The sequence below is a fragment of the Cyprinus carpio genome, chromosome A11 (assembly GCF_018340385.1).
Source record: "Cyprinus carpio isolate SPL01 chromosome A11, ASM1834038v1, whole genome shotgun sequence".
Lineage (NCBI taxonomy): Eukaryota > Metazoa > Chordata > Actinopteri > Cypriniformes > Cyprinidae > Cyprinus > Cyprinus carpio.
Window position 1 is genome coordinate 10669797 of NC_056582.1, and position 27571 is coordinate 10697367.

Here is a 27571-nt window from a genome sequence, read left to right on the forward strand (position 1 = left end):
GTTCTGCTGTGAAGATTAAATAATTACCTGGACTAAAAAAGAAAAACTATTTTTCTACCTCCAAGAGATCTTACTGAAAATCCAACAGATATTGCCTCATTTGGAAAAACCAAAATGCAGGATTTGCATTTCTGAGCACATTTTTCAATCTCGAATTTGCATAACAAGCTCTGAAACCTTTTTTGAGAAACGCCTTACGTGAAGAACATTTTCAAAACAAAACAAGCATACTCCAGAGACTTCATGCACGCAAGGTTATACTGAAAGCAGCTTCTTTGCTGCTCACTTGCTAGCACATCAGAAAGAACAGAGCTTAGTTTTATTGGTTTTTGTAAAGCATCATCCATCATACTCATTGGGGGGGAAAGAAAGCTTTGAAACAAGTGTTGACAATATTGAAAAACCCCAAACTCCCGACCACTTAGGAGCTAACTTGTTTTGCGGGTCTACCAAACCAGGTAGACTGATTACTAGCGAGTAATCGCATAACAGAAAACATGGGCTACGTGTTTCCTTTCAGGGATCAGAATGATGCAGGACTGCGGGCACCATACGAATTCAGCACGTGTGGAAAGATTAGTTATGGTTTGCTTATATATATACTTCACTGTTCCTTGAGCTTCAGCAGCCCGAACACAAAATAAATGTGTCTCCTGCCAGCTAGACATTGTTCAGTCAGCATTAATGGTCTGAGTGCAGGGGCCGAGGATCTGGCGATGCGGGGCTCCGTCGAGCGGGGACCGGGGCCAGACAGCCAGGCGCAGGGGAAATGAGCTCCATTACTGAGGTGGCCATGTTGGGGCTGGGAGATTGGGCTGGCTCTTATTGCCTGTGTTTGGAACAAATGGGAAATGTGATTCCCCCAGGCCTGAGACAGCCGAGAAGGGACGGCTGATCATTATACACAAACATCACCAGCACAATGGAGATGACAAGGGCATGGAGGCCCCAAAGGATACAAATGATGGAGTATGTGCAAGGTGGAAGCGAGAGTATATTTGTGTGTTTGTAATGATAAATAAAGGCCAGAGTTGTGTTTAATGTTGAGCAGACAGTGGCGTAGACAATAATGAGGAGAGCAGAAAGAGGGTTTCTCATCCTCCAGCATGAACCTCTCTTTCACTTTTCATTACCCTACCATATCTTTCCATCCCATTTTACTCACTAGCATGCTCTCCCCATGCTCCTCCCAGAGTCCCTGGCCGTGAAGCAGGACACAACAAGTCAATAGGATTTTGCAGCACATCCACTGAGGATGCTGGATAAGATATGGGTGATTGTGGAAACAGAACACGTATTGAAATGACACATTTTCGGATAAAATAAGTTTGAATCCATTTAAAATGGAACATAAAATATAATCTAAATTATAAAATATAATATAATAACTGAATATAAAAAATACTTGAAATAAAACATTTTATATATGACATAAAAATGATTAAATATAAAAAAAAGACATTCAAAAGTAAAAGACATTCAAAAAAATCTGCATATTATTTTATTCTGAAGGATCATGTGACTTTTTTTTTTTTTTTACCATATTTCTGATCATAAAATGCATCCCTGGTGAAATAAGAAATTTTTCAAACATCAAACACACCCCAAACTTAATAAACTATAATATATAACATGTTAAAAACACGCTATTCAATTAATTTTATAAAGATTTGTATTTATTTATAAATATTACTATATATATATATTCATATATAAACTATTCATTTTCGAACCTGCTTCATTTCCCATTTAAAATAAAACTATTTACAAATATTTAAAGATGTAACATTTCACTTAACTCACGATGCGATTCACGATATTGATTTCACAATACGATTTACTTTTAATTTTTTTTTTTTTTTTTTTTTTTTTAATAAAAAAATTGTATATACTCAACCCCAAAATGAAAATTTTGTCATAATGACTTACATGTCGTTCCAAACCCGTAAAAGCTTTGTTCATCTTCGGAACTACAATTCAAGATTTTTTGGATGAAAACCGTAAGCTTGCGACTGTCCCATTGACTGCCTAGTAAATTACATAGGTCCAAAAAGTACGAAAGACATCGTCAGAATACTTTTTTGTACAAAAAAAAAACAAAAATAACGACTTTATTCAACAATTTGTCTCCTCTGTAACGCTCACGATTACCGATTCCGCCATTTTGGAGAATTCTGCTGAACGCAAAACTGCGTGATATTCTGTGTCAGCCGCGACACAAGGATATGTTTTCTATGTGTAGCTACACTTGGATTTGAACGAAAACAGTGCATTCGTGCAGCATGGCTGATACAGAAAGAGCGTAAGCTGCTTGCGTTTAAAGTCATATTCTCCAAAATGGTGCTACAGTTATGCGGAAAGACACAAAGGAGACGAATTGTTGAATAAAGTCATTGTTTTTGTTTTCTTCATGTACAAAAAGTATTCTCGTCACTTCATAAAATTACAGTTGAACCACTGATAGCAGATGGACTATTCTGACGATGTGTTTCATACTTTTCTGGACCTTGACAGCTTGGCAGTACTGCTGGTGGCAGTCTATGGACAGTCACAAGCCTCCCGATTTCATCCAAAATATCTTAAATTGTTTCATAAACTTTTACGGGTTTGGAACGAAATGTGGGGTAAGTGATTAATGACAGTTTTTATTTTGGGGTGGAGCAACAGTTTTAAGACATTTTATAAATGAAAAGATGTTGAATCTGCTGGTGCCAAAAATGCTCAACATTTCTTTGTGAGATTGAAATATGAAATTGTAAAACAAATCCCAAAATAAAATAAAAAATAAACAAATAAAAAATAACACAATCAAAATAAATCTCTTCATATAAACAAACCAAGGCTTTGCCTGGGCTATTTCCACCCAGCAGTTTTTAACCTAAATTATAATTTATAAATTATAATTTCGAAATTGACTTTCAACCGGCTGACGGTGCATCATTACATCCCTACAAATATTATTTGTTAATTAATTTTATTTGTAATACTATATAAAGTGTATGTTCTTAAATCTCATAACTCATAAACTCCACTTTATTTTCCCTGTTGGTCTAAAATTAAATGTTATGATTTACAAATATCATAAATATCTAATTCAAATATCATACATTTTATTTGTTATAACTTTTGATGTAGTGTAATACAGAAGCGAAATTAAACTATTTTGGAAGTTACAAAAAAATATTTCCAATAATTTCAAACTTGTAAAAAAAAAAACATTTACAAGTTTGAAAGTATCAAACTTGCAACATACAGCATCTTGCATCACAGGATGATGTATGTTACAAGTTCAATCCTTTCAACTTTGCAAAAAAAAATAAAAAATAAATAAATAAATAAAAAATAAAAAAAATGTGGGCACTTCATGGAGTCAGTTACATCATTGTCCGTCTTTCAATATGGACCAGTTCTGAGAGAGGCTGGCAGATTCCCTGGTCAAGCACCAGCACCATTTCAGTGTAAGAGAGGCATATTCAATCCCATGATGCCCTGAGCAAACATATGTCATCTCCAGGACAGAATGAATGAGTTGTATTGTATCTTCAAGATAACACATTAACGTGGCCTCTAACATTCATGTTCACAGCGGTTCGACCAACAGAACTGACACACAACAGCATTTGTTTCAGATTTACCTTGCAGTGGCCAGCAAATAATATCAAGCCCCAGAGCTGGCTCCTAGTTAACCTCAAATACGCATCACACAACCCAGTGCTGCAGCCTTCTCTACCCAGGGAAGGTGAAATCCCCACCGGTCACAATTACCCAGCCAAGCACCTTCATCAAACACCCAGTGCCTGGGAGCACGTCTGACGCGCTTCAGCCCTAATTCACTCCTACTCCAAAATACACTGCATAGGGACCAAATAGCCACGAGCAAAACATCTATCCATCCACGTCTCCCACATCTAACTTCGGAGGGAGGGGGTGGGATAATGGCGTTGTTTAGCTGTTTCCATTTGGATTCAACTAGCAGGTGCTTTCTGCTTTTTCTAAAACTGTGGCAAATGTGTAATGTTTAATTCATGTTCTGTGATAAAATTTTGCTATGCACAGTGTATGGTGCGTGTTGACAAAGTTTAAAAGTAAAGTGTTCTCCATCGCTCTTTTTCTGCGTTTCAGTGTCGTAAATAAAGAGCCTGAACAATGCCTATTGACGGAGACTGACTTATGTGTTCCTGTTGTTACAAAATGTGTCCACTCTGCACATACTTCTATGGTAATGCCTTCATTTATCAACCTAAGCATTATAAATATAAAAAGAGAGTATGTTTTAATAGGGTTGGGATGGGAAGAATAAAAACTCAGGGAGCAAATGCCCCATGTCCAATGAAAAAAAGGAGAGAAACTAAGAAAGTGAGAGTGGGAGATAGTTCAAGAGTGCCTCCTTTGAGCTGTCAGTGAAGGTAGCTTTGGTGATAAAGAATAAAATAAATCTTGTATATCAAAGGAGTGAATATATACAATGCATTTGCCTCCCTGCAGACTCTAAAGGAAGGCAGCCTGAAAGTACATCAGCATCATCTCCATGCTTCAAGTCCTCAATTGTACAACACTGCAATTCTATCTGTACTTGTTCTGGGTTCAAAAAATATCACAATATTATTTTGCATAATGTTGATTACTTCAGATATACAAACCCAATTCTAAAACAGTTGGGACACTGTACAAATTGTGAATAAAAACAGAATGCAATGATGTGGAAGTTTCAAATTTCAATGTTTTATTCAGAATACAACATAGATGACATATCAAATGTTTAAACTGAGAAAATGTATAATTTTAAGGGAAAAATAAGTTGATTTTAAATTTCATGGCATCAACACATCTCAAAAAAGTTTGGACAAGGCCATGTTTACCACTGTGTGGCATCCCCCTCTTCTTTTTATAACAGTCTGTAAACCGTCTGGGGACTGAGGAGACAAGTTGCTCAAGTTTAGGAATAGGAATGTTGTCTCATTCTTGTCTAATACAGGCTTCTAGTTGCTCAACTGTCTTAGGTCTTCTTTGTCGCATCTTCCTCTTTATGATGCGCCAAATGTTTTCTATGGGTGAAAGATCTGGACTGCAGGCTGGCCGTTTCAGTACCCAGATCTTTCTTCTACGCAGCCATGATGTTGTAATTGATGCAGTATGTGGTCTGGCATTGTCATGTTGGAAAATGCAAGGTCTTCCCTGAAAGAGATGACGTTTGGATGGGAGCATATGTTGTTCTGGAATTTGGATATACCTTTCAGCATTGATGTTGCCTTTCCAGATGTGTAAGCTGCCCATGCCACACGCACTCATGCAACCCCATACCATCAGAGATGCAGGCTTCTGAACTGAGCGCTGATAACAACTTGGGTTGTCCTTGTCCTCTTGAGTCCGGATGACATGGCGTCCCAGTTTTCCAAAAAGAACTTCAAATTTCGTCTGACCACAGAACAGTTTTCCACTTTGCCACAGTCCATTTTAAATGAGCCTTGGCCCAGAGAAAACGCCTGCGCTTCTGGATCATGTTTAGATATGGCTTCTTTTTTGATGTATAGAGTTTTAGCCGGCAACAGCGAATGGCACCGTGGATTGTGTTCACCGACAATGTTTTCTGAAAGTATTCCTGAGCCCATGTTGTGATTTTCATTACAGTAGCATTCCTGTATGTGATGCAGTGCCGTCTAAGGGCCCGAAGATCACGGGCCTCCAGTATGGTTTTCCTGCCTTGACCCTTACGCAAAGAGATTGTTCCAGATTCTCTGAATCTTTGGATGATATTATGCACTGTAGATGATGATAACTTGAAACTCTTTGCCAATTTTTCTCTGAGAAACTCCTTTCTGATATTGCTCCACTATTTTTCGCCGCAGCATTGGGGGAATTGGTGATCCTCTGCCCATCTTGACTTCTGAGAGACACTGCCACTCTGAGAGGCTCTTTTTATACCAAATCATGTTGCCAGTTGACCTAATAAGTTGCAAATTGGTCCTCTAGCAGTTCCTTATATGTTCATTTAACTTTTCTGGCCTCTTATTGCTACCTGTCCCAACTTTTTTGGAATGTGTAGCTCTCATGAAATCCAAAATGAGCCAATATTTGGCATGACATTTCAAAATGTCTCACTTTCAACATTTGATATGTTATCTATATTCTATTGTGAATAAAATGTAAGTTTACGAGATTTGTAAATTATTCCATTCCTTTTTTACTCACAATTTGTACAGTGTCCCAACTTTTTTGGAATCGAGTTTGTAATTTCACTCAACCCTAAACTGAAAATTGTTGCATCTCTCCTTTGTGTTACAGTTTTAACATTTTTTAATTTTTTTTTTACGAAATGTATATTATTTGAGCTATACAAGTTTTTAAATCACTTTTACAGTAGGACTACAGTGGAGGTGGATAAATTAGTAATTCATCAACAATGTAATATCTTCAAGTTACTTCATGTTAATAAGGAAGTTACATAACATCTCTTCATGCTATCCTTGCACAATCATTTTGCATGTATATTATAGGCGTTAAGTTGTCATGATAATGTTTAAAGTTAGCTATTACTTTACACAGTTTAGTAGGTAAGTCTGTTTGTCTCATGTTAACATGTATAATATTTATTTTAGTGGCTATAAACAGTGTATTTTAATGTGTATTACCTTGGTTTTTTCTCTCACATTAAAAGTATATTTTCCCAAAAAAAAAAAATTTACAAACAAAAAATATTTTATTTTCTGTGGTAATCAACATTATGCGACAACTGCTGTCAGCTAAGCTTAATTTGTATTGAACCCCAGAACATTCCTTAAATGAATACATTCCTATACAAGAGAAGCAGTATTCCTCAGGTGTCGGTTTTAGGACCATTTGAGTTATTGGTTTTCTATTTCACTTTTGGAGGATTTTTTGACAGGCGTGGGTGGGTTGAATCCTACCACCAATTAATTGTTAAATTAATGAGAATGATTTGAAGGAGGCAAGGGAAAAGATTCCCATAACAAACAAATCAAATATTTCCGATGGAAGATAGAAGGCAACTGCGTATTTAATAGTGCCAGAGGATCCAATAATTAACATTCCGATTAATATTCCTTCCACGGAGCCTGGGTGGCTCTGAACGCTTCTGTGAAATGCAAATCGCTGTACACAGAGGCTCCAGAATGGAAACTGTGTGACTGCAGGGGAGGGCCGCCACTCTACCCCAACAGAGTTCAGAAAATTTCAGGTACCCCGTTGATGACAGGAGGGCTGGAGAGACAGGAGGAGACTGGAACTACACACTTCACCTTGTAGAGAAATATTCAACACAATCTTCTTTCTCTAATCAAGTTTGATTCAGTGGGCAAAATATTATCACATAGATCCTTTTTTTGTGTGTTGTTTGGCAACGATGAATGTTTGACTCTCTGGAAAAGATTTCATGGTTTTCTTCTCTGTTTTTCTTTGTTGATAAATTCATAGAAAAACAAAAGTGCATCTTCCATCTGAGAAGAACCCTATGAATATGTAGTGATGCAATCTTTAGATGAAATCACTCTCTGCATGTGCGTAGTCTTCCTGCTTTGAGCTGAAATACTCAGAAAACAAGGTGTGCTATTAAATCCCAGCACTCCTGTTTACTGACGCACAATGAACCTGACACTAGATGAATTCCATGTTTCCCATTATTGTAAACAGAACTTTGTTATGAAGATATCAGTGTGCATCCTGAATACAAACACACGGAGCTGAAACCAAATAAAGTGCATATTGACATGTGTGCTTACAACAAATACAAGCAAATTATCAGCAACGTGCCAAGAATTCTGGTCTGCTTCGGAAAAGGATCATTATCTGAGAAACAACTCCTCAGCTCGTAAAAGCTGCAAGAAAAAGGACCTTACGCTCCAGAGCGAGTAATCAACAGCAAGTGTGTGTCTGGGGGAGGAAAGAATTGCAGAAAAGATGAGTTATGAGGTGTGTGTATGTGTGTGTGTGTGTGTGTGTGTGTGTGTGTCTGTGTCTTGGTGTGTTTACAATTCCAGAGCTGAAAAGTGTGACTGTAGCGAAGATATCGATCAGACAGGAAGCTCATAATGACGGTAAAAAGAACTGGGTTCGGGCCGCAAGCCCACAGTCTTTTGTGGTGCCTAAGGAGTCAACAAAATCTCAGATGGAGGAAACTTCAAAGAGCGGAAAAGTAGTACTAAATTGAGAACTGTAATGAAGTTAAAGGAGATCAACTTTAACTTTTTATTTCTTATCACACTCTCAAAACACTGTTATATAAATATTTTATGCTGGAAGTAAAGTAACTTTGTGTTTGAGGGGTATTTACATTTTTGGTTTGGATTGACAGAGCCATTCCTACCTTGGGATCGGCAGTGAGAAGCTTGAAGGCTACGTACACCTGGTTCTCCTTTACACCTCCACCCAGGTCCAGGAAGTTAGCAGGCTTTCCACCATGCAAGTCGATGATGTCACATGTTGCCATAGCAAGGCCAGCACCATTAACTATGGATACAGATCATGTTTTGGATATTAAAAAAATTGGATCATTTCATCAACATTTACTCACCCTCATGTCATTCCAAACCTGTATGCCTTTCTGTCTTCCAAGGAACACAAAAGGAGAGTTAATAATGTGTTTATAATGTGCCAGTCAGTTAATAATAAACAGTTAATAATGTGCCAGTCGCTTATTTGTATGTAATTATAATTTAAATGGACAGGAGTTTTCAGGCTTCAAAGGTGACATAAATGCATGATAAAAATATCATACAAGTATAAAACATAAAAATACAAATATATCTATACAGCTATATATAATAAAATATCCCATGGCTTCTGAAGCCATATAATAAATTTGCCTGTTGAATATATGGAAATTAAAGTCATCATTCACTTATAACTAAAGCAGTCGTTAAGATAGTGAGTCGAAATCATTAATCACATATGTGAGATCTGTGAAAGAATCATTGGGACAAAATGGATCAACTGATTTATTGAAAGGATCTGAAAATTAGTTTATAATAATTCAGACATTGCTAACTCCATCTTGTCAAGATTTTAAATCGTCAAGACAGCTTGAATTTCAATATGTTCTTCATACAAAACTATTGTATGAACTGTTATGACTCTTTAAACATTTCACAACTCAGTCCTAAATCACCTTTATTCTATTGAAAAGAATATACACTATAATGATTCGCAATATAATTAGATAATATTCAATATAACAGCAATAATAATGTATTGTGTTCCATGGAAGAAAAACGTCATACAAGTTCGTAATGCAAGTAAATAACTGCACAATTCTCAAAAAATATTTCTTAAAGGTAATGGCTTTAAGTTGGTTCCAAATTATGAACTATATACATAATTATAAATACTACAGCCTTGTGCGTACAACAAAATTACAAGAAAAACACAGGCAAATAAAAAAAACATCCCAACCCTATAGTGAAAACACAACTCAGCTCTTAATCAGCTGCCCACTGCTTTCCAAGGAAAGCAAATAGTGTTTGACTAAAAGTATACAGGGTGTCAAGAGTGGTTGTTGTATCTCTGTTAGCCGGTGTGGTGAGTCGTCCTGCTTTGAGCTGTAAAGCAGCCAACTGATTCAGCCATTTCCTGTTCATCCCACCTCTCCCGGCTTCACACATCTCCCCTTATTCTGTTCTTCAGTGCTGAGCTAATGTGTTGTTGGCACAGGCTCTAACACTCCACTCAATAAAGTGAAATTCAGCTGAACAGCTGTCGCTGTGCTGCTTTACAAAGCTTTTAAGGTGCAAACTAACTGCAAGTAAATCGTGCGTGAGTGCGTTAGTGTCTACACGACAAGGTCAGTTAGAGTCACTTCTACACTCTTCCTGTCTATACGGCTCTTTCTTGGCGCTTTACTGTAAGAGCTGTCATTTATAATGAGGGACCACTTAAATGTGTAGACTAACAATCATCTTGGTTGAGTCGTTTTTTCCGGAAGATTCCTGCTAATTAGAGCCCATCGGTTCAGGCAGGTCCCTTATGGAGCTGTTAGAGAGCTGCTGGAGATGATGAGTGGATCGGTGCCCATTTGGTAACACTTTCACAAAATCGTCTTCTCAAGACCAAAATAAACGTGTTGGAAACTACTAAGAAGAGCATTTCTAAAGCTGAATTTGAAATATCCCTTGAGACATGAGCTTGATGTGGAACAGGTTTCTGAAACTTTTGAAATTTGAATGCTTTGAATAAGTTAATTTGGTACGTTGTTCATTACTTAATGTGTAAGTTAATCTAGTATACTGTATTTTATAACAAGCTAATGTATATGAAATATTAAAACAAACCAAAACAGGCTATGTTTCCATCCAGTCCGATGTACTTGAGATCATATTTGGCTGCTTCGGTCTCCAAGGGGTCGCTCTCGGTGGTATCGTCCATGGCAAACACAGCTTTCTGTCTGAACTCTGCATTGTCGTCGAAGTTGATTTTAGCATCAAAGCACACTACTGTGGACAGACAGCAGAAAAGTTTTGGAACTCAGGCACAGTGACACATACTGTATTTCCCTGCAATTTTGTGTCATACAGGGGAAATATATACATACAGCATAAAAAGTAAAGTCAAATTTCAGCTCAAGTTTACAGGTCAATTTATGTTATTTAAAAGTACAAAAATTGCAGTTTGCACAAACAAACTGAACAAATCTTTTCTCTAATCTCATTAATTCTGTAATACTTTCTGGATTAAAATCAATTTGATATTTTTATAAGGATTAAATGTAAATATCTATACCTCGGTCAGTCAGTTTTATCTTTTAATTTATTCTTATTTATTTACTTAATTATTGATTCATTTTATTTTTATTAATTTTTTTTGTTTGTTTTTTGAAAAAAGAAATAAATACTATTATTCAGCAAGGATTCATTAAACTGATTAAAAGTGACAGTAAAGACATTTATAACGTTACAAAATATTATTATTATTTATTTTATTTTATTTTATTTTTTTACCAAAAAAATACATCACATATAATAATACAAATGATTTCTGAAGGATCATGTGACACCGAAGACTGGAATAATGATGCTGAAAATTCTGTTTTGCCACACAGGATTATAATAATTTTAAAATATACTAAAATATATTAAAATAGAAAAGATGTATTTTGGTCAAAAATAAATGCAGCTTAATTTTAAATGCAGTTCATTTTAAAATACTGAATATCTCAAATTTGATCATATTGGCTAATTTGTTGTTTAGTTAAAAAAGTTAATGATTATTATATGACTTTATAAAAACCCATCCATTTGGGATACATTTCAGAAGGTACAGTGGGGGAAATAAGTATGCAACACGTCAACATTAATTAAACTGAATTTAATAATTTAATTAAACACAGTTACAGTGCAGCAATTCACATGAAATTTTGACCAGACATTGACATTAACTCAAGAAATTGACACAGATAAAGAATAATAATATTACAATCCATAAAAAAAAAACACAACGCGCGTACAAGCTGTTTATTAAACACAGGGACGCACAGCAGCACACAAACATGCCAAATATTAAAAATTAAAGGATTGCAATGCATAAGAATTTTTTGTAGGCTAATTAAATATAAAAATGCCTACATGTCATAATGAATAGTCATCGCATGTATCAGAATTAGGCTATCAGACGCGTTCTGTCTTTGCGCTTTCCAAATTCCGCCGTGTAAATAGCAAATCCGTCGTGGCACGAGCGCAACTGGCTCTTAAAGGGAATGGAAGATGAGACTCCGATTGGTTTATTGCACGTTACGCCCAAAAAACACCCATTACTCATTAAGAGAATGGGGACAACCCATTTAGACCATGCGCCCGCGCGCGCCGACCGTTTTTCCGTCGTTAAAATAGCAAAAGTGGATTTGGACACGCCCTGAGTGCACCTGCGCCGTGCGCTTTACACTTTGCGTTTAGATCGTTAAAATAGATTTAGGTTAAATAAAGATGTCAGTCTTTTTTTTTGTTTTTTTTAGGAATCAAATCAAAGAAAAAATAAACAAATTCTACTGTTTCTAATATTCTGTATGTTGCTCGAAAACAAAATATACTGTGTCCAGCGGACACAGTATATTTTTTACCGAGTCATTTAAAAATAATACATTTCAGAGCTGTAAAAACAATACCGTGAAACCGTGATATTTTTGCTTAAGGTTATCATACCAGCCCATGTAGTTGACATGCTTTAATGTTCAAAAAACACATTATTTTTCAAATACTGTACATTATTGTAGGTTTTAGGGGGGGGGGGGGGGGGGGGGGGGGGGGGGGGGGGGGGGGGAGGCGGGGGGGGGGGGGGGGGGGGGGGGGGGGGGGGTGGCAGAGTCTTAACTTTGTTAAAGAATCTCTCTTTGTTTTTCGAGACTGTAGTCTTTGCAACTTTACAGATCTTCTTTATTCACCAAGAGCTTGTAACACTCCAAAGAGAAAATAAAAATTTAAATCACATCATATGACCCCTTTAAGTCTTCTTTGAAGTATGTTTTAGATGGTTGTCCTATACTGGAAGGTCCATCTATATCTCATCCTCATCATCCATCAACAGATTCATCTTAAGAATTTCCCAGTACATGCTTCCATTAATCTTCCCTTCAATAATATGGCTTTTGCCAATACCATGAGAAGAGAAACAGCCCCATACCATGATGCTTCCACCTCCAACCTTCACTGTTGGCATGGTATTTTTAGAGCCATTTCTTCTTTAACATAGCTTGTGGTATTATAGCCAAAAAGTTAAATATTTGACTTGTCTGACCAGACTACATTCTCATATAACATATACATATATTTATGGGTTGTAATATTTTAATTTCAGTTAATGCCAATGCCTGGTCAAAACTGCATGTGAATTGCTGCATTGGAACTGTTTAATTAAAAAAAAAAAAAAAAAAAAAAAAAAAAACGTATTTCCCCCACTGTACTGTATGACATTCACTGATTAAGAAGAGCGTTCCAGTGGTCAATGTTTCTATTTTACAGTTGGTCACGATTCAGACATGCTCAATTTGTTCAATATGAGTTTCTCAAAGCATCTGTTATTATTCAAATATGTATGTAGTGCATGTGGCAAATTGGTGACAGCAGGTCCAAATCCAATCATTTACACTGAGTGAAAGGGAGCTGCATATAAGTTAACACGGTCATACAGCTCTAATGACAAAAGACCATAGTTACGACATGATTTTTCCTGGTGCCATGTATGTCTATATATCTCATTTTGAACAGTGGTAGCATCTTATACAACAAATAGCCACACAAATACAGAAGCTGTATCAGAAAATTAGCCTGGGAATAGAGTTTTCTTTGACTGTCTTGGCTGTATGTGACTAGACCCAGCAACTCTCTCATTTGAAGTGTTCTGCAGCCTCTCGAGCCTACAAGGGCTTGGCACTCACTAACAAAGATAATCTTTGTAGGGAAGTACACTGGGTTCACCGAGATGTTATCAAACTCAACTTACACTGTTACCAGGAGAGTTTTACTTACTTTTGCAGGGAATTATGGTTATAGAACAAATAAAGAAAGAAGGTGAAAGCAAAGCAGAGTCATGCCAGCCAGACAGCAACAAAGAACTGGATCAGTTTCCCCACCACACAAGCTGCCAAAACAGCGTCACAGCTGTTTTTTTATATTTATTGAAAACATGCAGCCTGATAATAATTTTCAAAGTGATTTAAGTTGGAGAGACAGACAGTTATTGTCACTTTTGACAAATTAAAAAAATAATAATAATAAAGTAAACAATACATCTAAAGACAGCCAAAGCCATTTGTTGACTTGTTTTGATGATGCTGTCAAGAAAAATACCACATTTAATGTCAATGTTTGCTGAAAAGCTTTATTATCATTTTCATAGAGAAAACAAACAAACCTAACATAAAGAATAAATGAAAGCCTGAAATAAAGACACAAATACATAAAATATAGAGTTAAGAACAACAGATGAATAAATACATTTAGAATTCAAAATTAAATAAAATGAGAAAAGACAACACAATAAAAAGAAGCAATGAAATAATAAAAGAACAGACAAAATACAACAAAAGGTCAAAAAAAGAAAATAAAAATATATATAAAATAAAAATCAGTATTAAAAATAATATTAATAAAATGAGAAAAGACACAATAAAAATAAGTATAAAAAGTTAAAATAAAATAAAACGAGAAAAGAAAAGAAAAGAAAAGAAAAGAAAAGAAAAGAAAAGAAAAGAAAAGAAAAGAAAAAAAAGGTGGCGGCACTTTTGTGACGGGCCCCTATGAAGACTAAATCATTTTGCCATTATGGTGCAGGGCAGAAATGATTTCTCTCCCCTTCTTTAATTTGACAGGCTAATACTGCAGGCATTACCCTCTCTGGACCAACTGTATATAATTTCATACCTATAAACCTTACAACATCCTACATCATTTCCTAACAGGTACCTATATAAAAAAAGCAAGTGTAAATGGTATTGGGAGAAGTATTTGGTCATATTAAGGACATATCTGTGCCAGTGTTACATAGGTAAAGCGCTGTAAAGTTTTGCTGAGGCAGCACTCTCCATTTCCATGAGTTTGATAACCATTAATATGAAATGACATTTATCTTTGGAAGCTGCAAGGTCCTATTTGGATTTTTACAGGAGCTCTTATGCAATCTGTGAGGAAGTGTTTTTGTCTGTCATTCATGCACAAACACACACGCACGCACGAACGCACGCCTTACCTTGTCCCTCAGGTGTTTCTCCGAGCGGATTGACTTCGACTTGAGTGGCGTCGACTTTGAGGAACAACTCATAAAGTCGCTTAATCTGATCTGCAGCCTGTGACAGAACCACAGAGAGCACTAATTACCCAGCTGCACACTTGCGGCAGAGCTCTGAGAGCTTACAGAAGCCATTCAAACTACCTTGACATCTCTGAAGCACGGCTAAACACGTATATACACTCTGGGTCATATACTGTACACAGTCCAATAATGAGGATGCATCTCTGACTGGACATTTGCTCTGCTGGTCAGAACGGTCACTGCCAAGACAATGAGAAGTTCCCTTGGAAAACTTCAAACATGACACAAATTGATTTGGAGTCGGCAGGGCCATTAACTCAGCGGGGAGTTGTGGTGGCAGTTAATGCGTCTCCCTGCTGAGAGACACAGAAACGTCCAGCAGCTCTCTCCAATTCCCAGCGGCTATGCAAATGAGCCTTATGACTGAAAAAAGGCTGGAAATTGGATAGTGAGATGCTGTTGCTAGTTACAGGAGATTCTGTACTTCTGTAAAACTTTGTTGATGCTTTCTTATTTATTTTTTTTTTTTTTTTTTTTTTTTTTTTAATCAAACCAGATTTTTTTTTTTCTATTTTCATTAAAATAAATAAATACAACTCAGGACCATTTCATTATCAATGTAGACTTTAATGCTCTCAATCTCCTAAATTCACAAAAGGTAAATGCTATTATTTCTAAAAGATCCATAAATCTATCTACAATTGTTTATTCTTTCCATTAATAAAGGCAGCATCTGAATCGGTTTGACGAGAGGTTAAGACAGGAGAGATAACCGACTGCTTTTTGCTTTACACTTTGCTATTTCATGTGCTTTCTGAAAGCATGTCATCCTAACAAATTCTACTTTCAAAGCATTTAAGAGCTAAAATGACATCTCCCTTTTTCATAGCCAATGGAAGCTCTTTTGATAATGAGTGCATGCTGACAGAAAACATTGTAGCGCCGCTCTCATCAGCACGCACAAGCGAGCGCCGGCTCTTTGTCATATCGCAGCACATCAAAGTGGTGAAGCTAAGTTAACGGAATACTGCATCCCAAACATTCTAATTAGCATTGACTCAAATAGATGCTCGCAAAAGATGCACAGTAAAAGGATGACTTTAGAAGAGCCAAACCGACAAGCCAGACATCTAGCAGTAAGTTCTATAATGCCTAGCTTCTCAGATGTCTATACAGAGAAAATCACACACTTGTATACAGATAAACAATGTTGAGAGATTCTTTAAGTTAATATAATTTTATTATGAAATGAACTAATACAGACTCTTATAGTGGTTATTGTGAGTGAACAAGAGATTCTTTACAAACTCTACCTGCCGTTAGTTTTAATAAGAACATTTCCACTATATATTATGAAGGGAGATGAGGTGAATATTAAACATTTTAAGAGGTTTCATAGATGTTAGGTAATTGTTGATATGTACAGATTTTACAGAATTCTACAGAAATTAGATAAAAATCTCTCTCTCTACACACTCACACACACACACACATACATATATATATATATATATATATATATATATATATATATATATATATATATATATATATATATATATCAACAAATTAATCTGAAAATAACTGTCTGCAATCATATTGTTATTCATTCATTCATTAAACTTAAAGCTTTAAATATACATTTAATACATTTTCATATTTCAACTTTATTTGACAATTTTGTAGATTTTGCTATATTTTTGTATTTGTGATACTTCCTTAGATTGTGTGATACTTTCATATTTCATACTTTTTAACACTTCCGTGAAAGATTTTTGTAATAATATTTTCTTTTAGTAAAATTTTTTTTCAGATTTCCATGATGATGATTTCTACAGTACTTTGTAAGATATAATTAGTCATATTTTGACTTTCCGTAACAATTCTTTAGATTTTGCAAAATTGATTTTCATGCTTTTAATCACAGCAATCTCTTAAATTCTCAAAAATATAAAGAGCAACAGGTAATAGTATGTACAGTAATCTGAATGCTAGATTTATCAATATTTAAAATACATTATCTGACATATTGTTTTCATATCTGCAGGTATAAGAACAGTGACAGGCTATGATTAAACACACATTTAGGGAAAATAAGGAAGCAGGAGATTAAACCCAAACACCGGTGCAGAATCTCCTGTGCTAGAGTCATTTAGAGACCCTATACGAGGCCTTGGTATAAATGTCATTGCATTTTAGAGATCTAAACTTGCTTATCGTTTACGGTGAAGGTAGTCACAGCAAATCTGTAACCTGTTTATATGTAGCAGTTTATGTGGACGATGTACCAGCACGAATTGTTGATAACCGGTGATGTCTGCTGAGGCCTAAAAGCGTACAAGAAATGTTTAATGACTTTATTGGCAGAGTCATCATGTCCATTACTCTCACTTTTTCCATGAGTGGAAATGGAGACATAGCGGACGGTGGAGGGGGGGGGGGTGTAAGGTGAGGGCCGCTGTGCTTCTGTTAATGACCAACACTATAATGGCACAATCTCTTTGGCAGCGATTCAATCCAAACCCATTACCTGTTTTTCCAACGGTCCTTTGAATCCCAAATTAGCTGCCATACGTAGCGCCTGGTCGTCTCGGACCCCCTCGAAGATATCTATGACTTCCTGAGGCAAGAGATGGAAGAGAGAAAGCAAGAGGAAACTTACCATTAGCCAAAATTTGACACAAAGCGGATGTTCGTATTAAAATCAAGAGAGATGCAATTAAGCGTTGGCACGCAGCCAACCTCAAACGAGAAAAAGACGAGAGTCGGAGAACAATGGCTTACAATGGCTTTGCAATTATAAGGCCATCTCTAAAAGATCACTCATATACAGAGACAGACACACAAGAGAGATAAAGGAAAAAAAGACATCACAAACAGCTACAAGAATGAGAAACAGCTGCTAGGTGTCTTAATATGAGTCTATCTGTGGAAGTCGTCCATTAAAGGAGTCATATCATACATCTTTTTTCTATTTTATTTTATTTTTATCTGTGGTTTACTTATAATGGTGGACAAGGCTTTATGTGCAATTAAGCCTTCTGCGCAAAAAAAAAAAAAAAAAAAGAGAGTATGCATCCTTTTTGACAAATTAAAATCCATGCCATTTTCAAGACATTAGTGGTTTATAATTACTACATTTTTAAAGAGATTTCAGGGCATTTCAACTCTAAAATGTTAAGCATATTATATTTTTCTATAAAGTAAAAAAAAAAACCCTGCGATTTAAATGGCGTTTAGTGAAGGATCTGGCTTTATATATTTCAATGGGTATGCCAACAGTGTGATTATCTGCGCTTGAAGTGTTTAGCTCTTTTTGTAAATGTATTGTAATGCATTGGATATTATTTATTATTTTTTATTATTTATTATGTATTCATATATATAATCTCTGGCATTGTTTAGTGATGCAGCAGTTCACTAAACAAAGAAAATTTCTCCTGTGGGAGACAATAATAATAAAAAAAAAATCTTAACCTATACCTAGACATTAATTCTAGACAGAACCAGAACTTTTAATATATAACATTGCCATGCATTTTTCAGATCAATTTAACAATTCTAAAATTTTCACTTTTAAAACAGTTCATTCAATAAATAAATAAACAGGATATTTGCTACTATATTTTGTTTTTAGAAACTTAGATTTCTGTACATCTTTTTTATAAGCAAGTTTATTTCAAAACATCAAGAAAAAAAATGACCCATTGAGCACAAAATCACAAAGAGAGAAGATACAAAAGTTAAAAGATACAAGTGAGATACCTTGAAGATGAGCTCTGGTGTGGTGGCAGCCACTTCCTCAATGTCTACACCACCCTGAGGGCTGCCCACCATCACGGGTCCATTACAGGAACGGTCCATCAGGATGGCAAAATATGTTTCCCTGGAGATATCCAGAGCTTCAGCAACCATCACCTGCTCAGCAAAAACACACAAACACCAGATTAGACTGGGATTCATCACTGTGTGTTATCTATTCATTATGGTCTGTTAAAAGGCACAAGTTTACTGGCTGCGGGTCTTGTTTCTAATACAGGATAATCAGCCATTGTTAAGCTCAATGAGAAATGACAAGTGGAAGATAACAACTAATAAAAAGGTGATGAAAGGAAAGTGACACAAAAGAGGAGGAAGGAAGGAACCAGGAAGAAAAGTAAGGGGAGACAGAGGTGTGGTGCAGGCATTTGTGTACTCGATATGTTCCATAAAACTTAAAAGAGCTATAACACTTCGATAGATTATCCAGGTTTGAGTATCGCCAGCAACACACGCAGATCTTATTACTCACCCTCACCTTATTTCTCAGGTGTTAATGTTCCCTCTTCACTGACAAATAAATGATGCCAAGGCTAAAACAATAGAGAACACACAAACCATTTTTTTATATATTTTTTTTTGCATTCAGTAAAAGACTAATGTCCTCTCCTCAAGGCCAAAAAAATACTCAAAAAAAACACACAAACATAAATAAAATAAAATAAAATAAAATAAAATAAAATAAAATAAAATAAAATAAAATGGATGTGAGGGGTATTTAGGCATATTTGTAACGTTAACATAACCACACACACATACACACACAAAAAAGTTAAAACAGAATAATAATAATAAATAAAATAAAATAAAAATGGGAGTTTAGGCATATTTGGCACATTTCTACATTCATTAACAGACTAATGTCCTCTCCACTCTGCCAGAGAGAGAGAGAGAGAGAGCAAAACAAAACAGAACAGAACAGAACAGAACAAAACAAAACAAAACAAAACAAAACAAAACAAAACAAAACAAAAAGACACAAATAAAATGTGGGGGAGACTAGTTGTGCCTGTAACTTTTTTTGCATTCAGTAACAGAATAAAAAACAAAACAACAACACACACACAAACACAAAAAATGTAGAGGAGACTAGTGTTTTTGTAACATTTTTACATTCAGTATAAAACAGCCTACTGTCCCATCTTCACTGATAATATAAGACAAACACACACACAAAGGATGTAGGGGACACTAGGCACTACTGAGCATGTGCTGAATAAGTGTCATCACTCTTACTTGTATATGACTGAAGAAATGTAGAGTGTTACAATTGCCCCAGCCTCCCCTACACTCCAATCTCCCGCAGTCATGTCCATTTTTATCCCTTTCAGTTTAAGGAGGCAAACGTTTGCACCCTCGGTTCATTCTATTTCCTGCATTGTCCTTCCATCCATTTTATCCTTTACTCTATTTCCTCGCTTCACAGTCTATTACGGCAGAAAGGAAAGAGAGAAGGCCAACAAGACAGACTGCGCTAACATAGTTGAGTGAAACATGGCACATTAATGTAGAGTCCTGACGGCACACTGACAGCTCATTCCTCTCTGAGACTGACAACACAATTACATCCTTTTAACAAAAGCCATATTCAAACCCTCATCCATATTCAACTCCCTCCAGGGCTGAGAGCTATAAAGAGTAACAAATAAATATTACAAATTGATGTTTTTATTTCAACCAAAAACCAAACAACCAACAGACATACACATACATGAAACTTATAAAAAAAAAAAAAAACAAACAAAAAAAAAACTATTATTTTTTTTTAATTTATGTTTGTGGTGGTAGTTGCATTATCTGCTTCATTACTACAGTCTTCAGTGTCACATGATCCTTCAGAAATTATTCTAAAAATAAGAAACATTTCTTATTATTTTCAATGCTGTAAACAGTTGTGCATATATGTGTGTGTTGTATGATTAGGACTTGGATATGATTCATATGATATATGAGCAATTTATTTATGAGCACAAACACACACACACACACACACACACACACACACACACACACACATATATATATATACATATATATAAATTTTTGCTCATATATGCTATGAAGTATGACAACATCTTTTGAAGGCTTAGAGGAGGACAGATTTTTCCTCTCGAAAAACCAATACTGTATTCAGAATTCATGAAGAAAACCTCATTATACAATAACGCATCCATGTGAGAAGGAAACCAGAGGGCTCAAATGCTGTGAGAGAAGTTTGTGGGGGGATGCCACACGCTCGGGCTGGCATTTCTAAAGCATTTATTTATTTTTGCTGATATCCCACCTCTGTTCCTCCTCACCACCTCCCTTTATGAATCCATCCTACTCTTCCCAACACTTCCACCCCCCGTGGCTGTTTCTCGGGCAGGAAAAAGATAAAAATGTGATGCCGTCATTGTGAAAAAAGTTTTGGGGCGGTTGCATGAGGGGAAGCTTGCAGGAATAAAAGCGGGTGATAATGGGGAGCTCTAGGCCGTGTTTAAAGACGAGAGGACAAATGTGTGCTAAGTGCAGAAAGCCATCATTACCTCCTGAAGAAGAGAGAGAGATAAACAGTGATAAACATACGGGTTGTTGGTAGGAGTACACCGGTCTGTGTGGGTGTCAGACATAGAGGGAAGCAAAGAAAGAGGGAGGAAAATGACATTTCTGCTTGTTACAGACACATGGAAATGGCTGTTTATGTCTGACCCACACAGTTTATTCATCTCAATGACCTATGACAACCAACTCAGCTAATAGCAAAAGAAGATTTCTTTAAAGAAATGACAGAAAGGGGAAAAACCGGCATCTTTAAATTATACTCTAATATACAGCTTTATCCTGCAGCCAGGAAGACAAGGAGAATGGAGAGAGAGAGAGAGAAAAAGATATTTTCATTTCCAAGTGCAAATGTGATTATTTATTTAGTGAAACAACATTAAAAAAAGAGAAATTATGCCAGAGATAAACAAGGTGCTTTCCTTCGTACCGTTTTTACTTTCACTCCTTCCTTAGGGGTCTGTTTGGTGGTCAGATTGAAGCCAAGCATCTTACCGGCCAACTCTCCAACAGCAGCAGGTCTGAAATAGAAACACATTTTTACACTTTAAATTCATTGTGACTTTTAAATAACCAATTATATATATATATATATATATATATATATATATATATATATATATATATATATATATATATATATATATATATCCGATTCGAATTGCTAACTCATGAAAAAGCTTGACGGTTCTGTGAATCTCTTTGACTACGAGAATTAGTTCGTAGGAGTCATTTTTCCCAAATCTGACATTGCAGCTCACGCTGTGTTCATTGTTGCGTGCAGTAAACATGATAATATCTGATCAAACTGATGCAAGGTTTCCCAGACTGTTTTACTTTTTTTTTTTTTTTTTTTTGATGCAGCTGCGATTATTTTATTCAATTTATGCATGTGTGCTGAATGTGCCGTGGTGCTCATGCTAGCAATGCAGGTTTAAATTGGGCTCATTTGCTGATCATGCTGTTCTATCTCTCCGCATTTCTTGCCATCTTTTTATTGTACTACAAATAACAATGGTACAGGCCAACTAAAAAAGTTTAAGAAACAGACACTAGCAAACTCTCGACGATCTCTCAGGGACACAAAAAGCGCTGTGCTCATTTGCTAGATAAAACCGATCAGGCTGCGTTTCAGAGTGTTTTCTCTGGACGATTCTCTTCATCCCGAATGCCAAAGTACACTGCATGACAGTGATACACGACACAGGCATTCAGTCATAAATCAGACCCTACTTGAGGAAAACTCATGGCTTTCTGGTAAAGTTTTCAGAGATTGCTATATTTCAGACGTCTCCTTCATTCTCAAGGGTTTTTTCACAACATTTTTAAAGGTTCTATAACACTTTTAATTTGTTCAGCTGGGGAATCCATCACTCCACATTACCACTGAGTTTTAAGGACAACACAAACGCTGAGGGTACAATGATGTGCTGCTCTATTTTCTTGATGAGAAACACAGGGTGTCAAGGAATGACAGGAGATATAAGAGGAATGAAATACAGGAAAGCATGATCTATTCTTTCTCAGAAAATGGGTCTAGGAAGGTACTCACTCTTTGGTTAAATGCACCCCTCCTTTCAGGCCGCTGTCGAACACTCCTTTACCTCTTCCTCCTGCTAAAATCTGAGCTTTCAGGACAATCTCCTTCACTTCTAAAGTGGAAAAAGGGATATATACAAAAAAAAAAGGTTAGAGCCACAAGATGCCAGAAAAAAAGGTGCTCCAGACACAATGTGACACTTAGCAGGTGATTCAGGTTTGAATCTGGCTTGCAACAATCCCATTTAAGAGACTCTCACAGTACATAACCTCAACAAACATACAGATAAACAACCAAGCCAAAAAGAAAAGGAGTTGGTGTTTTCAGCTGTAATTTGATTTTAAATATTACGCTGATCTCCACAGGCATGTTTTGATGATGCGTCTTCCAGAGCGGTTAGCAATTTTGTCATTATTTCTTTCATCACGGAAACATCACTGAGATGGAAGCACAGGCTGAGGAAATAATAGCTCGTCATGAGACACTATGTTCAAACATTTGATCAGTATTGTGCTATATGAATCATTTTATCCAATTTTGTGAAAAGGACCATATACTGTATATCGACTATAGAGTGACAGATTAAAAGAACCTCAGAGATTTTTTTTTTATTACTGTAGAAGGGTGTGCAATTTATATGTTGTATTTGCTATGATTGACATTTTTTACCCACCTTTTATAATGGTAAGCTGGAGTAAGAAATGTAAAAAGTGTTAAAAAGTGTCTAAAAACAAACAAATAAATAAATGAGTACATAAATGAATAATTATATAATCAGAATCATTATTACTTTTTAATAATTGAATATGTTCTGTAATAAAATCATTAAAAATAGTAGTTTTATGTGAAAAAAAAAGTTTTTTACACTTTCTGTCTAATGTCATCTTTATAAAATTATAAATACTCAGTTTTGCAAGGAGTCAGAAGGAGGTTTAAATCATGTCACATTTTCAAGGCATCTAGCAAGACTCTCATCACCTCAGAGGTTTGAACTGGAACGATGAATTGGCACATGGAATAATGACTTCACAAAGTCATTAACATCTTCACATAACCATAAAAGACTGTCACGACTGAGAACAAAAAATGAATTCAAAGATGAACCAAAATGTCCTGCAGGCATCTGGGAAATAAACAGGAAAAAAACAAACAAAAAAACAAACCAAAGGAAGATGAGAAAAACCAGAAGAAGAGCAAGTGATTGACAGGTGCTGTAAACCAATAGGAGCACCTGTAAGATAAAAGGGGAGTTCTGTGAAAATGTAAATATTAATTATAAATAAATGTATAATTAATTTAGTCCTGAAGAGCACTGATAACAATAGTTCAATGTAAGCAGAAGTTGATTATTTTACCCATAATTTGTGAAACATTTTTGTGCGTTTTCGCGTTTTAAGCCATTAACTTGCTAAAGCCAAAGTCCATTAAAATCGATTGAAAGTTCAGTCTCCTGTGCAGAAGCTTTCAAGCTCACAACATCTGCACTCAAGATATGTCTTATGAAAAAATAATCAGCCAAAAGACTTGGTTTTGTCTAGCATTTTACAGGATATTTTTTAGAAGAACAACCAATGTTTGACATGGAAACGTCAATGTGCTACACTTTATATATATATTCACTACCATTCAAAGTTTGAGAATGGTAATGTTTTTGTACTAAGTCTCTTATGCTCACAAAGGCTGCATTTATTTGACCAACAATACAGTAAAAACAGTAATATTGTGAAATATAATTACAATTTAAAATAAATTTTCAATTTGAATATATCTTAAAATGTAATTTATTCCTGTGACGCAAAGCTGATTTCCAGCATCATTCCCAGCATTAGTCTTCAGTGTCACATGATCCTTCAGAAAACATTCTAATATGCTATTTGGTGCTTAGAAAATACATTTCTTATAATTATCCATGTTGAAAACAATTGTTCTACTTAATATTGTTGTGGAAACCGTGATACTTTGTTTGTTTGTTTTTCAGGATTCTCAAATGAATAGAAAGTTGAATAGAACAGCATTTATTTGAAATAGAAAAACTTTTGTAATAATGTAAAATTTTATTTATTAAAAAAAATGATAAAAAATTCATACTGACCTCAAACTATTGAACTGTATGGGTTATATTTTTAACACTTTTTATATTTTTTAACACTTTTTACAGAACATTTGAAACAAGGCAGGAAATGATGAAGAGAACAGTGAGGATTTGAACCCATAATGCCTGCAATAGCATAACAGCTTAACATGATGCAGAACGAAGGCCTAGGCTTCCATATAAGTCACTCTTAAAGAGCCACGCTGCTCTTCGCAGCCCTCGGGGTGGACATTAAGAGTTCTCACACTTTAGGTGCTGATTAAGACTCACTATCACCGCTGTCTCTTACCCAAACCACAACTCAGCCATTGACTGGAACGCATGCATAATTTATCACAGCCACACAGAGCTGATAGCATTGATCATGTGAGCGACTGTGAGAGATAAGAACGCAGAAGTGGCAAAAACAGAGATACAGAAGCCGCTGGATTACTTAATCTAAACTGAGAGAGATATAACAAAACAACTGAGGAGAGGCTGGTGAGAGTGAACCGTGAAGATTCATCAAAACACCTCTGTCCCGATAAGAGATCTGATAGTGTTAGACAGGAAAGTCCTGCACATGGGAATGTGATGAGCGCTACAGAGAGCCAGAGATGAGAGTGATATGGAGTGAGTGAAAGAGAGACACTGAGATGGACAAATTACAGAAAGATTGCACATGGACTGCAAAAAATAAAAATAAAAAAAAAGAAGGCAACAGGACCCAAAAAAAGAAAAGTCTGACATCATTTACTTACCTTTATGTTGTTCCAAACCTGACATGATGTTGAATACATTTTAACAAAGTTTTAATTTTTGAGTAAACTATCCCTTTAATTACCAGAATAGTTATGGATTGATGGTCTATGGAGAGAACAACATTACATTAACCATTCAGGCATGTAAAGTACAAGGCTAAGAAAATGTGACGCAATTAGAAAGTTTTTAAGCAGATGTCATAATCAGTTCACTGTATTTTAGGCACATCTTAAATACATTTTTAGCAGAAAAATGCAGAAATCTTTAACACCTCTGCGGATGCTGTAAATTCAGCTGCTAAGCTACTAGACTAAGCTGTTAACTAGATAAGCTCTTTTGGAGGTGGAATGTGGATTGCAGCAATATTCAAACAAACACACACACAAACTGTTGTTTGTGTGAACAACAGATGTGTTTTAACAGAAGGATTTATCCAGCCCTTTCACATCATTTAATGGGTTTTTGGTGAGAAGACTTGAGTTCAATAAACTAGCTCATTAAAATCGCCCCCATTACAACATAGTTAAAGATGCCATCACATTTTGTGAGAATAATACAGTCAAAACACTGTAAAATACTACATAGATATTTGTTTTTACTTAATTAAACATTTGAATATAATTAAAGCTACACTACCATTCAAAGGTTTGGGGTCAGTACCCTTTTTAATGCTTATGAAAGAAGACTCTTATATACTCACCAAAACTGAATTTATTTTTACAACTTAAATGAACTGTTCTCTAGTTTAATATATTTTAAAATGGAATTTATTCCAGTGATGGAAAAGCTCAATTTTCAGCATCATTACTCCAGTCTTGAGTGTCACATGATCCTTTAGAAATCATGCTGATTTAGTGCTCAAAAAAAATAAAAAAATAAATAAAAAAATAAACTTTTATTATCATTTTTAAAAACAGTTGTGCTGCTTAATATTTTTTGCGGAAACGTGATACTTTTTTTTTCAGGATTCCTTAGCAAATAAAATTGTACAAAAAATAAAAATAAAAATTTGCAATACTAGCATTATAAATGCCTTCATTGACATTTTTTAAAGTATTAATTTATAGTAAAAGTATTAATTCATTATAAAAAAATAAAATATTAATAATTTTAATAATAATAGCAATTACAATTGCGGATTGTAAGTAAAGTACTTCATGTCTGTAATATGCTTATCAATTTCTAGAAATATATACATGCATATTATCATTATCAAATAAAGTACTGGATGGTATCCAGAATCTAAGTACATTACGTGCAATACATCACTTCATGTCAATTATCTCTATTTAGCGAGTGCAGGAGTAATGCTCATGCCAAACGGTGCACTTTAATTCACAGCATCCACTTATTTCTCACAGATTAATGATGTGAGCTGCAAATTAACAAGTGGAGGAAGCACATGGCCTGTGGCTTTATCATTTTAAAATGAGTTAATACATCATGCACATTATTTTTTACACTAACTTTGTAACGCCTTACAGTTCGACACAATCATGCTGACAATTTCATTCACCCATCACTAAAGTGACACTTCAAATGCCTTCAAGAAAAAAACTGGCTTTTTGATTGTTTAACCTGAAGCTACACATCAAGTTACATCTTAAGATGATATATGAAGTTAATTCAGACATTTTTCTCTCCAGGAACAGCCTGGAGCTCCAGGTTCAAGATCTGCATTGTCTTCTCAAGATCAACAGACCACAAAAGCCTGAAAAGGCAGTTTTGTTGTTGTTGTTGTTTGTTTGTTTGTTTGTTTGTTTTCTCAACAATATATATTGTATTGTGTGTATATATCAAATGGTCAGTGAACATTCTGTGGGCTGTGTGTCTGAGGCAGAGACGAGCCAAGGGATAAATATACGAACACTAAAGATGTATTTTTAGGTAGTGTAGGTTGGTATATACTCAAACTTTGCAAAAATAAAACATAATTGGCAAAGTATTCTGTATTGCAATGTCATTCTTATATTTGAACATTTAAACTAGGAACTATAGTAAAAAAAATATATATATAGGGACCTTAAAACAGAGATGTAAAATCTATTTATCACTTTATTTAATTTTTATTTATTTATTGTTGACAATAA

General features: G+C 35.4%; 1 protein-coding gene across 2 annotated transcripts in view; it reads right to left on the reverse strand.

The window, feature by feature from the left end:
* LOC109055013 (succinate--CoA ligase [GDP-forming] subunit beta, mitochondrial) overlaps nt 1–27571 on the reverse strand; it is a 97220-nt gene that overhangs the window by 35724 nt on the left and 33925 nt on the right. For both annotated transcript variants that reach the window (XM_042766190.1, XM_042766191.1), the window contains exons 3-9: nt 22661–22760; nt 21539–21629; nt 18514–18666; nt 17279–17368; nt 14686–14782; nt 10281–10442; nt 8321–8463 (exon numbers count right to left, since the gene is read on the reverse strand). In XM_042766190.1, the coding sequence (XP_042622124.1) occupies nt 8321–8463; nt 10281–10442; nt 14686–14782; nt 17279–17368; nt 18514–18666; nt 21539–21629; nt 22661–22760 (836 nt within the window). The remainder of the gene's footprint in view (nt 1–8320; nt 8464–10280; nt 10443–14685; nt 14783–17278; nt 17369–18513; nt 18667–21538; nt 21630–22660; nt 22761–27571) is intronic.